Source organism: Anas acuta, chromosome 5, assembly GCF_963932015.1.
Source record: "Anas acuta chromosome 5, bAnaAcu1.1, whole genome shotgun sequence".
In the NCBI taxonomy this organism is placed as follows: Eukaryota; Metazoa; Chordata; class Aves; order Anseriformes; family Anatidae; genus Anas; species Anas acuta.
Window position 1 is genome coordinate 9,079,833 of NC_088983.1, and position 15,967 is coordinate 9,095,799.

The 15,967-nt window shown below is 46.4% G+C and overlaps 1 protein-coding gene across 10 annotated transcripts in view; it reads right to left on the reverse strand.

The window, feature by feature from the left end:
* Positions 1-15,967, reverse strand: part of CEP170B (centrosomal protein 170B) — a 56,034-nt gene that overhangs the window by 14,267 nt on the left and 25,800 nt on the right. For 2 of the 10 annotated variants that reach the window (XM_068682575.1, XM_068682573.1), the window contains exons 8-15: positions 15,025-15,126; positions 13,420-13,896; positions 11,000-11,062; positions 9,404-10,167; positions 7,162-7,350; positions 6,858-6,966; positions 3,639-5,408; positions 81-225 (exon numbers count right to left, since the gene is read on the reverse strand). In XM_068682575.1, the coding sequence (XP_068538676.1) occupies positions 81-225; positions 3,639-5,408; positions 6,858-6,966; positions 7,162-7,350; positions 9,404-10,167; positions 11,000-11,062; positions 13,420-13,896; positions 15,025-15,126 (3,619 nt within the window). The other 8 variants (XM_068682571.1, XM_068682569.1, XM_068682579.1 and 5 more) reach the window with 5 other exon arrangements.

The following is a 15,967-nucleotide window of genomic DNA, read 5'->3' on the forward strand; positions in this document are numbered from 1 at the left end:
GGGGAGTGTGCCTCTCTTTCCACCTTCACACCTGGGTTTGAACACCAAGGAAAAGCACCCACTGCTGCCCACCTCCTCACCTGGCTATTTCTGCTATCTCTGCTGTTTGCGCCATGAAGTTGTAGGGGTCAGGGTGGTCGTCAAACTCCTCGTCATCATCTGTTTCTCTGCCGTTGTGTTTCTGCTTGCCCAGCCCAGAGCCACGCATCCTCGGCGTCTGTGTGGCTGTTGAAGTATGGGAGCGTTTGTGTTTAGGGGAGCTGTGATTTGAGCCATATTCCTCCTCCGAAGTGGAAGTGTAATCTGAACCCTGCGGTCTCCGCCTTGATGCTTATAAAAAATGAATTGGTTTCAGACCAAAGGAAAGTGAAGAGGGACTACAACAGGGCAAAAAGGTAACACAACACTAGCCCAGGAACACAAGGGAAGGAGAGTTTCTGTGCAGATTTCAAGTTTAACAGCACATTCTTGGAGCTGATTTCAAAGCTGAGCACTTCTGTGGCTCACATCCGCTACACAAATTTGGAGTGGGAAATTCCAATGCAAAACCAAAATGACTCTTAACAGCTCCAAAGTATTAAATTATTACCACAGAGTTAGCTTTCCATGCACAGAAGCTCTGTGTATAAGTAGCACACGCTTCAGACTCCTCACAGTCCCACAGAAATCCTTCTCTGAAGAGAGCCCAATTTTCAAGCTTGCAGACACCTTACCAATTAGTTTCAAGTACAAGCAAAAGGAAGGGTTTTTTTGAGTGAAGCAGAGATGATGGTACTTGGTTTTATTTGTAAGAGTCCACACTCCACCTCCTGCCTCACAGCTCCCTGTCACTGACACTCTACAAGAAAGCATTCACACCAGCAGGCTGTCAGGACCAGATTCAGCCCCTGAAGTCAGAGGCTGCCCGCTTGTCCCCGCCACTTCTGCAACCACCCAGGTCCTCGTTGCATGGGAAGCACTGAGATGTGCTGGTATCGACCCCCGGATTTGAAAACTGGGCTCCCGGAGCGTGCTGTTTCATGGCACTCTCTGCACAATGCTTCATTCCTTCCATCCCTGCCTGGAGGATGAAGACCCACCAAACACAAAGCTGGCCACGTTATTGAGAATTACAGCACCTAAAAGCTTCACTCTGCTACCAAGGTTATAATAATGCTAAACCACTGAAAGCAAATTAAGCCAGCATCGTGATCATGCAAACAAAAATAATGAATTTGGCATATAAGATGGAGATAGAAACTAGACAGTTACTACATAGAGAAAAAAAAACGTTCCTATACATTGTCGTCTCAGCTATTCACAGGTCATGGCTCAGGATTAGAAATACATGTATATATGGAAAAAATAAATCAGCTCATATTCCTCCAGCAGAGAGGTTGTTTTTGTTTTGTTTTTTTTTTTTTTAAGCATGGGTTTCAAATCAAGAGATCACCCCGTGACTGAACAGGGACTTCAAAACTAAGGGCCTGATTTTCCATCCCTGCACACCAAGGGCGATCAGAATCTAGCCTCTCAGTATCATTCAAGTTACACTGAGTAAACAAGTCACGTACACAGAAGGGCAGGGGAATACCAGCCCTTCTCTTTCAGAATTGGTACCTTGGATTATCCTGACGTTATCTGCACTTTTCACATGAAGTTACCTCAGATGCCTGACAAGCCACTGGCATTTCTTGTCAAGAGGCCAGATATTCATTCTGTTCCTCCGTTAGCAAGATTGACTTTCTCCCACTGGGATGGTTGGAAACCACCGTGGTTAGCTAAATGCTTCAAGAAATCCTTGAATAAATCAGCCCCATCTGCCTCCTTACTCCCAGGGCCTGACACCCAGTGTTCTCAATGGTTATTGTATTGTGCTCAAAAACACCTCGATGGCACAGTGCGACCATTCAGTTTATCAACGTTTTGGTTTTGTCCCAGGAACGAGGTGCTGGGTGCTCGTTCACAATGTCTGTAACATTAGTATAGGAACATGCATCACACACCCGCTACAGCACTACGAAGCACGAGGAAGTACAACTGGTCTACTTAGAGCTTGTGCAAGGTCCACAATCCTATCAAGGAATTAGGAGGTTAGTATTTTAAGAGCAGCTAATTCAAAGAAAGGATTAGCATCATGTGCTGCAACTATGCCCAAGGAGAGGTGTTAGCGTGCTACTACAAAGCTCTACAAATCAAAAACCAATTCATTTGAGAACAAGAACTGGCCAGCTCTTATCATTTTTCTCCAAATGATTTGAAGTTTGTGGTCCAAAGGCAGGGGGGTGTGAAGAGTACCTCCTGTTCGTAAAACCTGGACCACATCGTACTGATCCAAATTTGTTATTGATTAACACAAAGTCAATAACAGAATCATCTCGAAAAAGGCAAGAGAGCCACTCTACACACTTGGTAGCTAATTTACATTCTGATTTACATGCATATACAATAGTGCAAGGAAAAAGTCATTGAAATAAAGGGAAGCTGGATGTGCTAAAACAATCCAAAATCAAAACAAGCAGCAAATAACATTTTTAGCATGCAATAAAAAGGAATAGTGCAAGAAGGATAATTATTTCAATTGTATGAAAGGACACGAACAGGACACATCCGAAACTCTTTAAGAGCCTCTACAAAAACACGGATCTGCTCAAAACAGCAACCCTCTCAACAGGCCTGAGAAACTCAACCAAAGCAGTTCTTCCTGTCCCTTTAGCCTCCCATCCTTCCTAAAAAACAACGCAAACAGCCCTGCTTGGGCACATTCATGGTAGGTCAAGTAGCCTGGGCATAGACCAGGTCTTCGAGTGAAGGCGTAAGCACTATCTGGGACAGTCTGGTTGCCAATTACCATACCAGAGCTGTCATCTGCACTGTCCCCACCTCTTAATTAAAGGCTGTTTTAACCATGACAAGTGTTGATATTGTGAGGGTCTGTTTGTAACAGGCTGCTAAGTGTACAGCTAGAGAGCAAGACAGCTCCTGAACCTTCTCCCCACAGGCAGCATAACCGTACCTTACCCATGGCAAGAGTAAATCAAAAAACACAGCAGAGGGAACCTCTTGGGGCAATCAAAATGTAGTGTCTAGCTCCATGCTTGCATTTACAGCAAGAACAAGAGAACAGCCTTTAAAACACAGGGACTTAATTTGCTTTCCTGTTTCACGTGCCTTCAAACCTGCCACCGTGGACATTAGTTGCCATCAGTACCATTAGAGCCATTCTTGGAGAAAACTCTGAGTTTTAGACGTCAGAGAAAAGCAGAACAGAACTGGAAAGGCATGAAATTCTACCTTTTTAACAGAAACAGACAAACAAAAAAAAAAAAAGGCTAACATTCTCCTGCTAGATGGCAACCGGCTGCTCAAAAAAAAAAAAGAAAGGGGAGGAGCTAAAAAAAATAAAAAAAGCTATTTGTGGTACCCTCACAGGCAACACCACAGCAGCATCTCCCTGGGTATGGGAGATGCTCTGCTGCCTCCAAGTCCTGTTGCACAGGAAACATCACCCTCGCCCCTCCATCACTGTCATGAATGCAGAGCGTTGTACTCACCAATGCAGGACTTGAATTAGTTGAAATACCAACTGCTGGCAACCGTGTCCGGCCTGTAAATCAGAAAGAAGGCAACACAGGAAAAACAAAAGCCCGAGCACTTACTGGACGTGGAAGAATACTTGACACTGCTTGAGCGGGTCCTGCTGAAAGGCTGCTTGGCGGAGGCAGCGGCCGCCGTTTTCCTCGCTGCGGCTCTGACCTCCGCAACGCCCGTCTTCCGATAGGACTCCACGCTCCGGCCCGAAAACGCCGACCTCGACTGCGCGGTTTCAGAGTCACTGGGCACCGTGAAGGAACCCGCCCGCTTCCTCGGCATGGCGAGGATGTCGAGCCGGGAGAGCTTTTTGGTCTCCGTGGACTGCTTGGAGCCCGGCGCGGTGGCTTCGTGGTTGGAGGCCGTCTTCTCGGCATCGACGCACTCGTTGTCCGAAGCGTCGCCCAGCCGGGCGCGACGGAGCTTGGAGGCCCTGGTGGGCCGCGGGGTGGACAGACTGTTGGAGCGGGTGAGAACTTGCTGGATCTTCTGCACGTTCGGCGTCGCTTTGCTGTGCTCCTCCTTGGCAGCCTGAGGGAAGGGCTTCCTTCTGGGAACCGGCCGCGTTACCGAGTGCTCGTGGTCAGACACGACCGCGTCTGGGACGGGCAAGTAGGGCAGGCTCGAGCTTCTCTCATCATCCGTGAAGTCCAGCGACCCCCGTGTCCCGGCGCTCCGCTTCATCTGGAAGCGCTTGGTGGCCTCCACGCACCTCGGCGCCTCTGGCACGTGGGCCTTCCTCTTCTCCGTCAGCCGGTCCCGCGCGCTCGGCTGCCCGCACTGGTCCTGGATGGACGGCGTGGAGGAAGATTTCTCCTTCTGCAAGCTCGCCACCGCTTTGCGTTTCGGGGCGCTCGTGGGGACATTTTTGCCACTCACCAAGCTGACCGTGCTGGCTGTGTCCACGTCGGAGTCGCCAGACAAGGAGTCCTCCAGCTGACCAGCAGTTTCCGAGGCCTCCAGCTGTTGGTTTTGACCAAGAAATTTGGCTTCCAGCGCTGCCAAGGCAGTTTCAGTATCCTTAAGGAGAAGATGAGTGTCCTGACCAAAGTCCATGCGGGTTGACCGAACGGCCTCTAAATCTTTAAGCAGAGGGTGACTTGAAATATGTGGAAGTTTATTTTGAGGAACGCCGCCGCTTGATTTATCTTTGGTAAAGCTTTCCTGCCTAACAAAAGATGATGTTTCCTTCCCTGCTGTATTTTCCTGATCTTGAGGACTCTGGTGAAGGGAAATAACCATTTTTCCTGCTGCATTAATGTAAGCACTGACGTCTTTGACCGGTGGCTTTCCAGGAACAGGTGTGCCAGCAGCCTTGAAGGAAAACTCCTGATCCTTGCCGTCTTTGTCTGCTCGAGCGTGGGCCATGCTCAGACAGAGCTTGGAGGCAATCCCCACATCACTGCTGTCATCTCCAATGTAGAATGAAGTAGAAACTGCCTCACTTACAGCTCTCATATTTGTAACACGGGGGGCTCCTTGCTGCCGGCTCTCTGACTTTGTGTCTTCTCCTGTCTGATCTAGCATTTTATTGTTCTCTTTGTACTTCCTGCTTTTTTCCGAGCTGAAGCCATCGTCGGATCTGCTGGCATCACTGAGGCTGTCTGGATCCAAGTCTTCCTGGATGAAGAGGCGGCTGCTGGGATCACCATAGGCTTCCACGCAGTGGTCCTTCACGACGGTTCTCTTTGTAACCTCGGAGTAGGCCTCCTGGCAGACCAGGACCGTGGGCGTGGGGCTGTCCGATTTATCACTCGGTGGGAGCTGGGGAAGAAGGCGTCTCGTTCTCAAGGGCACAGCGTTTTCTGGTTCCCCAGGTTTTGTGGCTACACCGCCTTCTGAAGGGAGTTAAGTGGATACAAGTCAAATGTTGTACAACTACATTGCCTTTTTTTCCCGAACAACTAAGAGCTTAATCATGCGAAGTGCAAGTCCACAAAAGCACTGAAAAAAATGCGTGCAGAACTAAAGCTTGTGTTTAACATGAACATCATATTTGGGCCAGACTCCTGCTCAGTCCCTTTAGGTTTACCAATACAGAAACCCAAAGTAAACTTAATTCCTTTGCTGGATCAGAAGGCTCAACACCTTTCCTCTGAATCTGAAATCCTACTTGGACATTCTCTGATAATCTACCTCTCAGTACAATCACATATGTTTAGAGGCCATACTATGAATTTGCTGGCATCAATCTACCATAAAAATCAGACCTCAGGAAGGATGTGAAAAGCCATCAAGCAAAACCACTGCAGCGATGCAGCGTTTTCAGTGCCATTCTACACAACGCTGCTGATGTTTCTTACAAAGTTCCCATTTGATTGTATCCTACAGCAAAGCCTCAGAAGAAAGATGCTAATAATGAAGAAACTGAATTAGAGCTCTCACTGCCCCAGCGTGGGTGCTCCTCAGCATGATCACACTTCACAGAAAGAGTGCTCTTATTTATCCCCTGCTGGTCAGGGCCTCTTATCTGATACCACCTTTAAATACCAGGATAACTGGTTGGATGGCTATGGTAATATTTCAAATGCTCTGGGAGTCGTTTTCTCGCATGGTGTGAAAACAGTGGCAGTAACCTCCAAAACAAAGGTTTCTTTTAAGCTTTACTCAGTCTGTCTCTAGCTGTTGATGGCATGAAGGTAATGACAAATATTTCTGAACAAAAAAGGGCAAAAGCATTTCTAAAAGCCAACAAAGCCCTGTTATCACCTTCTCACATATCAGCAGGACCTGGGGGTTTGTAAGCTGTCTTCCTAGCTGTGATGGGAACCTAATCTCCTCCCACTCCCTTTCCCTTCTCCATTCCTAGATTTCTATGCTAATCTCCAGATTTCAAACCTGTCAACAAACTCCAGAACAGCCTAAAATTCTCAGCATAGCCAGGCACAGGAGAAGCATCCCCCAAAAAAAGCACCAGTCAGCAACTATGCTCCAAGATAACTTGCAGAGGGTTTTTTTTTTTCCGGCATCATTAGGCAGTCTAAGGAGTTACTTAGGGCTAGTTAACACCCAAGGCCCTTACAATCTTTCTGCTGCCCAGGTGCCCTTTAGTCATATCAAATACAACACTGAAGAACTTGGATGACTCTGAAATGCAAACCAGAGGTGCTCTCAAACCTTTGCTCCACTGGGAACAATTCACCCTGCCCTTCCCACCCACAAATACATCAGCTAAAACAGAACATAAGCCACAGCCAGACACACAGAAGCCCATAATTCCTGCTTTTCATATCATCCTGATTTAGATTCAGGCACCTTCAAAAGGTAAATGTCAGGTTGAGACTTACCTGTACCTCCGTCAGCTTGCCCAGAAACAGATCCAGAGTCAGAGTAACTGTCAGCAAGGCTCGCCCACCTCGACACCCACTTCTGACTGCCCTGAGCTGCTGCAGACATCTACAACAAGGTGGGGAAGGTGGTGTCAGAAAGGCAGTTTGTAAAAACAAATCTTAGGCACAAAATCTCTCCACTCATATCCACATCACCCAGTCTCCTTGAGATGGAAAGCAATCCACACATCACCTTTCCATGCTTCCAGAAAACCCACCCACACCTCCACCCTCCCAACAAATCCACCCGGACTGCCCGTACCTGCATGTCAGCCTGAGACCCACTCACAGCTTTTGAGGCAAACGCCTGGAGCAAGGGTGACTTCTGACTAGTGCCGTTTTCACTGATTAAATGCTGATGAGAACCAGAGTCGTCTTTTTCACCTTTTATTACTGGTCGAAAGACTGAGGAGATTCTGGAAAATTCAGGTGACTCGAGAACACCAAAAACCTGAAAAGATGATGGGGTGGGAAAGATTAAAAGGGGAAAAAGAAAAAAAATATTAGCCCCAAATGCAAATCTACAAAGCATTATTCACACACAAACTACGATCCCAAAGGGCCAGAAACACTTGCCAATCATTCCATACAAATTAACTAAATCATTTATTCTCTACTCCAGTTTAAAATAAACTTATTCATACAATCCCACTCACACCCACCTTTTCTCTCATCTGCATTATTTTGGTGCATTGCCTTTAAGAGTAGTAACTTTCACTGACTGAGCCCCTTTTCAGCCCTGAGAAATTTAGGATGAGTGTCAGGAAATCTATTCACCAGCTAATTCATGAAGCAGGAAAAAAAAAAAAAAACACAACTGGGAAAGCTCCATCTCCAGGGTCTTTCATAGACTGCAGCAGTGACTGGGCTGAGCAAAGCAGCCTTGCACAGCTATGGAAGGAGCTGGGAATGGATGAATCTCTGAGACAAGTGTTTAAGCTATCTGGCCAGCTTCCCTCTGGAGGTGAGCAAGCTTTCCTAGGGGAGTAAGCAGGATCCATGCCTCAGAAAGGCTCGTTTCCCTCGACTGACTGCAAGTAGCTCAGGAGAAAAGGAGACCATGGAGGGTACCTAAGTTTGGACAGTGACAGCCTGAAGTTCTCAGCTCTCACTTCCCTTAAAAAATAGCGTGTGTATAGTGGCAGAGGAACAAAAAGCAAACACCCCAGAACCTCAGCAAATCCAAAATTCAAATCATCTTCCTTCCTGGACAGAAATACAGAGTTCTGGTGAGTTATTTCCCAAGTGGCAGGTCTATGCTGCACCAAGTCTACAGCACAGCCAAGAGTAGAATTTGAGCAGCCTGCCTGACCTGGGCACATGCCTGCCAAGACTACTCCCCAGAAACTGTTTTTCTTTTGTGGTATTTTTGCTCATATTTCCCCACCAGAGCAATAAAGCATCTAATATTAGGACTAGGGCCTTGCTGTGGCTGAAACACCCTGCCCTGAAAGCTTCCGATCGCATTTCAAACAAGATGTAAGGAAGAAGTGTAATAACCAAACAAACGAGGGAAGCTAGATCGAGGCCCACAGAGCACTGTACATAAAGCTCTAAAGCCAGGTTCAATTAAGGCCTCCTTTAAATCTCACCATCCTCCTGCCCACGGTTCACTAAATGTTCACAGCAACTTGCCAGTTTTGTTTTCCTAATAGACCGCAGATGAAAGTTAAACCTGAAGATCAGCCAAACTTTGGTTTGCCCTGGGGTTGCCTGGCTGGGTGGGGCATTTTTAAGCCTCACCCTCATTTTTTTTTTTTTTTGGTAAGGCTATCATTCACTTTGCAAAATCCAAACAAGCACAGATCCATCTAGGATTGCCTCTGCCCTAGACCACACCCTTCACTATCTCAACCAGCTGCCGCTTGCCCTGCCAGCCAGCACTGCCTTCTAGCCAAGCAAAACTGCACACCACCTACCACCAGGGCTTGTGAACGATGAAGGACACCAGCCCGTGGTTGTGTTTCCCTCACCCTGCCACAGGATGCAGTGCCAGCGACGGGGTGCAGCTCCCCTATTCTACAATAGGGGAGGAAGGCAGGAGGCAGAGGCTTGTGAATAGCTCTAGTCCTGGAGAGCAGAGCTGCTCCCAGCCATGGCACTCAGCAGGACCAGCCTGATCTTTGTTCTGCTGCTGCCCTTCCCTCTAAACTCATGGAGAGCCCACTTGCACCTGACCATCCAAGTCTCATTTTGGAAAGTTTTTTTGCTGAGGGCTTACCTTGCTTTCTCATATTTGACTTTTTTTGTTGTTTTTGTCATTTGTATTGTTTGGGTTATTTTCTTGCTATTGTTCTTAAGACCAGCCTCACAGTTTGCTGACACCTATCCTTAACACAACTCAGCCAGGACGACTTCCCACACCAACCACAACCCCCCTCTGCACCCGATTTAAGATGGCAGCAGCTAATGAAGTTAGAGTTAGACCCTTCGTCATCAGCTGCAGAACAAAGCTTTCAGCCCCTAGCTCTCTGGCCAAGCCCAGAAAAGCAAGCAGCATTTACCTGATCTATCATTTTTCGTGCTTCCTCCACCTCTTTATCCTGTGACTCCGTCTCGATGGTGTATGTGCCCGTCTCGCTCACGCTATCTTCCTCGTCGTTCCTCCTGCCCTGGGCTGACTTTACCTCCGGAGGTGGAGTGGAGGCAGACTCCGGCTCTGATGATATAACCACACGTGGAGCTGCCGGCATGGGCTGGGGTGCTGGTTTCTCAGCCCCTGCTTTCCCCGACTGAGCAGTCTCCCGCAGGTACTCAGCCATAAAATCCTGAGCCATTTTAGACTTCCTCCCAACGCTCCCGTAGGTTTTGCCTGATGCTCTGGAAGTGGAGGACGATGACGAGCTGATCCGATCCTCCGTCTTCTCTCTTTTGAAGGAGCTAGCTCTTTGGGTCCCCGAGGAGCTGTTATTGGGTTTCCCTGCCTGTGTCCCTGCGTGGGATGGAGGCACCGCATTGCCCTGCTTCTCGGCCGGCAGCACGTTCTTGCGCTTCTCGACCTTGGTCTTCAGCCCCGGATCGGTGTCGCTCTGGGAGGAGTGAGCGCTGTGCGTGAAGGACTGCGACCGCTTCTTCCGCGGCGTGTCCTCAAAGAACTCGATGACGAACGCCTGCTTGTTGTGCAGCATCTCGTGGGGGTCACGCCTCATCTGGCGCTGCAGCTTGGTTTGCTCCACCGCCCGCTCGCTGCCCGTCGTCGGCTCCTTCTCCGCCTTCGGTGCCACGGGGTCTTCCGAGTCGCTCTGCGTCCCGTCCTCGTGCCTATTGCCTGGAAACAAGTCGTGCATTTGACTTACATTCTCAGGTTCTGTGGCCCTGCCATTGCCCACCAACTGAATTATATCTTTTCAGTGAAAAGAAACAGATCCTACAGGAAATAAACAACTCCAAAGACACCTACTGTGCTACTGGGATTGTATCCCTTCAGGGGGAAAAAAGAAGGAGTCCGTCTCCAAATCCCACTTTACGCAGCTGGCTGGCTATCAAATTGTTAAAAATTAATCATTTCAACCCCAAGGGGTCTTGATTTTGTAACACAGATTGTTTTTGATACGTGAGGTGTTGTTTATTTCCTTCTTGCCATTTAAATACATGCAATGCCATTATTTTACCGTTCTGCCCAGTTACCGTACTATGAGATCACCTTATTTTGTTCTGTTACACAGGAGAAATCTCTCCGCAGAATCTACAAAGGAACCCTGTGCGCCACGTCCCAAGGAAACAAATCCCCGTGATGAAGAAGCCACGAGCAGTGTGTTACCAGCGCATGCACCTCCAAGCACCCACGTTACCCCTCTCTACAACGGGGAATGAAACAGCATTTAACTGGCAAAGTGAACTTGCAGGGTTCTTCACTTTCCTGAAGATTTCAGAATCACACCGTGACAGCCCAGAAGCCATACCGTCCTACCACCAGCCAAGCAAATGTTGAATTATTATGTAGAGTTCACAAAGCTTAGAGTAAGCTTATGCTTATTTTTTACTGACAACCAACTTTACAGCCTTCCCTTTGTATCAGTGATGCTCTCTGCCCCTCAGCACCTTAGCTCAGGACTCTCAGAGATTAAGTGAAAGTAAAACAAACAAAAAAACAAACAAACCTTTTTTTGGAGAAGGAAACGGGTGTGAAGGCACACAACTTGATTCAGTCAACGACCGGGAACCTGTCATCGGGAGAACGGGGAAAGAGGTCTCTGCGCTCTAGACTGTAATATGCAGCAAGATATACTGGCTAAAATACCACGTGTTTGAAGGGAAAACTGCTCAAACCTACTTTGCAAGTTCTCCAGGCACAGGGGTGAAGACCATTTATTACCTCGAGTTAACCGTGAAAGATTAGAATTTAATACAAGAACCATCCAACCCAGGAGTCAGTCCTCGGAGGAGGCTCCTAACACCTTGCTGAAGAAAGCCAGCAGACTTTGCATTGCGCCCCGAGGGCTGATAAGCTGCGTCCTTGAAAGGGAAAAGTTCTTCAATTAAAGGGTCTTGGCGAGGAACTCTGCTGCATGCAAACTGAGGATGCAAGGAAAAACACTGTGCCTATGGATGCCCCAGCAGAACACCATGCACATCCCCTCGAGCAGCTAAGACCTGAACTCTCTGGTCTCAGTACCAGGCTTTACATTCACCAAGGTGTTCCTGAAAGGGAATAGATGTTGCTAATGAGAACCCCAATGGTGTCTGTGATCCTAAGACCCGAACCTGGTACGCAGCCAGCTGTAGCCTCCCTCTAAGGCATCTTCAAAATCAGCCCCGCAAGAAGAACACGTTACACAGCCACCACAGATAAATGACATGCCACCCTCTGCCAAAGCAGAGGTGGCTGAACTCCTCAGGCCACCAACACTGTATTTTTTAATCAAATGGCCAAACAGTTGATTTTTTGATATGCAAATTATGCATGAAATTACTTCAGCATCTTTCCATGCCTCACAGACTGCAGAGAGGTGAGTGCAGGCAGTCTAGTACCCTCTGTGCATTGCTCAGGAAACCTTTCGGATGAGCAGCTGCTGCCTAACACACTGGTTTTCTCCAGGAGGAAAGAGCAGAACTACTGAAACACATCTGAATCCCTGACAACAAGTCAACAAAATCCATAATCTCACTTAAAAAAAAAAAAAAAAAAAAAAAAAAAAAAAAAAAGAAACCCCACACACAAAACCCAACACCGCCAACTTCTACCACATCGCCACAGTAGACTGAAAAGAGGACCTGAAGTACCCCTGCAGGCCACCTCAATGTTCCCATATTGGGAATAACTAGAAACAATGACAGCAAAAGAGTTTAATTTCCATGTCACGTCAAACCCCATGTCTAGTTATGTGAAACTTTCTTGACCATAGGGGTTTCTCAAAACCACACACACAAAACAGCAAGCTGGAGGCATAATACATAAAACTCTTCACATTAAAAGGATTTTTCCAACATGGACTGAGCAAATATTCCTTTGAGGAAAAACAAAGTATTGCTCTCTTAAGAAGGATCTCAAGTACAGATCTGTCTACTAATGTCCAATATAACTTAATTTGCAGTTTGCAATAGCAGCTCTTCCAGCACCTGCAAAGCCTCTGAATACAAAGGCAGCAAGTAATCTGTGGTCTTCTCCTCACTATTTTGTGCACAGCCCAAGAGAAGCATCCAAGCAAACTCACAGAATCACAGAATTTCTAGGTTGGAAGAGACCTCAAGATCATCGAGTCCAACCTCTGACCTAACACTAACAGTCCCCACTAAACCATATCCCTAAGCTCTACATCTAAACGTCTTTTGAAGACTTCCACTCAGATCATGCAAAAATATATTTAAAGTCGTGAGAATCAAGTGACTCCCACCAGCTGCACTAAGAATTAGGTTACAAACTGCGTTTAAAAATCTCCAAAGAATTCCTCATAGTGCCACAGTTAACAGGAACCAGGTCCACAAAACCTGGAATTTTTGAACAGACCAGGAATTCTGAGATGCTTTAGTTTAAGAGAAGAAATCTTCTTCCAAAGATACAACTATTTCTTCCACTGTTGATCACGCGTATCTCAATTCTATCACCAATCACCGTGCCGTGACCTCTGATCATTGTACCCATGAAGATCACTCTTAACATCTTCTGGACTGCAGCTAAATAGAAAACTCACTTCTTCAGCTAGGAGAAGCCAGGAGAAGAAAATCCCCTGTAATGCCCATGTTTACCAGCCTGCCTGGACACATGGAAATGACTGAACATTTAAAAATCAAAACCCTTTTTTCAATCACTGCTAATGCCAAGATAGGGATATGGATGTGGAGGAACCAGATCAGAGCCCCCAGGCCAGCACCACATATGACTGCAGGGCTGGGCGAAGAGCCTACTCGCTGGGTTCAAAACCATTAACAGTAATTAAAGAAATACTCTTCATCTTGCAAATTTAGAGCAGAGATAAGTAAGTGCAGTTCTCCCTGACAGGAGAAGGATTTTCCCCCTTTAGTGTGGTGCATTTGCACAGCCAACAACAAACACTGCCCACAGGACAAGACATTCACTCACCTTTAAGCGTCCTCACATGAACCGGCAGGTCACTCTTGGTACTGTACACATCGTCTCCTGGAGACTGCCGCCTCATCAGGCTGGGGTCATTCTGCACGAGCCAGTCAGCCACCTTGCTCTCTGCTGACATCACTTCTGTGTGAGCTGGCTCCTTGCTGTAAGGTCTTCTCTGTCGGAGTGAAAATTTCGTTACATGATCTTTTATCTTTATTTTACCAGGGGTACCGTCGTCAAATTCAATAGTGAAAGAGGCATGGCTCTGTACAACCGGAGCTACTATAGCATCGATATCCTTTGTCGGGATCTCATGGACCTGGGTTTCTGGAGATTTTGATGGCTGCTGAAATTCTTTAGTTGGGATTTCAAAGTAACTTGGCTCTCTCCGGAAAGCAAACACCGACTGTTCTTGGGAATCTCTATAAGCAGAAATATTGCCATTGAGTTCTTCTTCATGTTGGGCTATCTCTTTTGATCTATCTACAAAAGGAAAAGAAAAAAGAAAAAAAAAGAAAGCCTTAAATTCACAAATATTAACTGAAATATCTAAAATGAATTAAAGAAAAAGTACAAGTTCTGTTTTAGACAGCTTTGTACTCTGGCCTCATCACTGAAATGCATGTGCAAGCACTGTTGCAGTCTGATTACTATTTGTCATATACACTTTGCTCCTTCTTTCACTGTTCCCTAAAGAGCTGAGCACATGTGCACACATTGTATATTTTGGCAGAACCTACGCGGCTGGTGGCATTTTGAGGTTTCTGTATGCTGGGCTGATGTGGCAGGAAGCTATCCAGTTTCACTCTGCTGAATTCACTTACACGCACACCTGCTCCACTTTCTCCAGTTCAAAGGAAAAGCTTGAGAGTGCAAAACTAATCACAGGCACGTGTTTGCTGGATCAGTGCTGAATTCAGTAACGTCAACAGGGCTACAAACACATTTTTCAGTAGTGCCCAAACCTCTTGGCTAGAGGGTCACTTACCTTATTTCAGCCTCTTGGGAGGGCTGCTAATCACAACCCCGCTCTGTCAGAAAACAGATGTACATTGAAGTAAAGCTCATCTTTGTGCAGGAAAGCATGTTTGATAGCATTACTGCACAAATATAAATATAAAAATAGGCATCTTCCAAGCATATGGATTCACAACAAGAGGAGTGGTGAGGCTAAATGGCTTCCAAGCATGATGAGGTGAAAAACTGAGAGCTTCTGCATCAATCCAATCCAGTCAAGTGCCTCTTAGGAAATTCGCAGCAGATGGACTCACTCTGAATAGTTTATTCAGGTGGGATGCATACGACCACATATAGAACATTGCTTCATAACGTGGGTCTCAAACAAGCTTCGCGAGGCCTTTCTCATACATACTGAATTACTCCACAACTGCTGGTTTTAACCTTCACTTGTTTTAGTGGAAACATTTTAATTTTCCCTTACTCTGGTTTCATTGGCAGCAGTCTACACAGAGCAATGTGCAAATACAACAAGCACAAAAAAGTGGTAATTAAAGCCTTGAAGCAGGATGACTTCACACAAGAAAGATAAAAAACACGCAGAAATTGTCTCTCTCTCCCCCCTTCTCTGTCCCACAAGTTCACCTCCCTTACCTGAATAATGTTCCTCCTGCCTTCTGTCCTCCTTGTTATTTGCATCATCTTCCCCCCACCAGGAAGGCTGCCCATAAAGAGGGGTGCGATAAGTATTGGTCTCTAGGAAGAAGATAAACAACTACTTTGACACAGAAAATATCAATTCATAAGGTTCACAGAAGTCAACCGCATGCCAAAAGGGGAAAAATAGCAGGGTCAGATGAGATTCTGTACCTGTTACATTGCAGTCGTAATCATAGCAAGTTATACAGAATAATTCATTTTTTTTTCCTTTCCCTGCTTACACCCAGCTACAAGATGCTGACTTCACTTCCATTCCCTGTCTTTTATAGCTGTGTTTCCCAAATACTGTCTTTTTACCCCTTCCAGACTCGTCACCATTTACAGAAAGGGGAAGATTTTCCAGGACAAGGCTACAGAACACCAACCACAAAATTACTAGCAACTCACCTGCAATTCAGGTGAAAAAAAAAAAATCAGAGCTTTATTATCATCTTAACTGGGAAAACTTTAGCTCTGCCCTTTCTTGCCCCACCACAAGCTTGGATGTCAGGAGGCCAGGAATCTTTTCCAACTATTCACTACTCCCACTCTAAATGACACATATCCTACAGCAGGAAATTCTTGAAGAGTTACAAATTTAGGGAAAATGGTAATACTGTCTCATTATAGATACATAAAGTAGAAGTAAACTCTTATTCTCAACAGCAAAAGCAAGGGGATCCCACAGTCACTGCAGGAGGGTTTCTTTACATGAAGAAACCCTCTACAAGAGCCAGACTTCAATAATTTTCTCTACTCCCAGTGCACTCACTGAAAGATGAGGGCTCCATTGCAACAGGTACCCAAAGGAACTGATTCACTCTTCTTATTTTTTCTCCCACAGAACAAGATGGCATTTTGGCAGCGCCTTGGGCTGCTGCTGTTTGTGTTTCAAGTA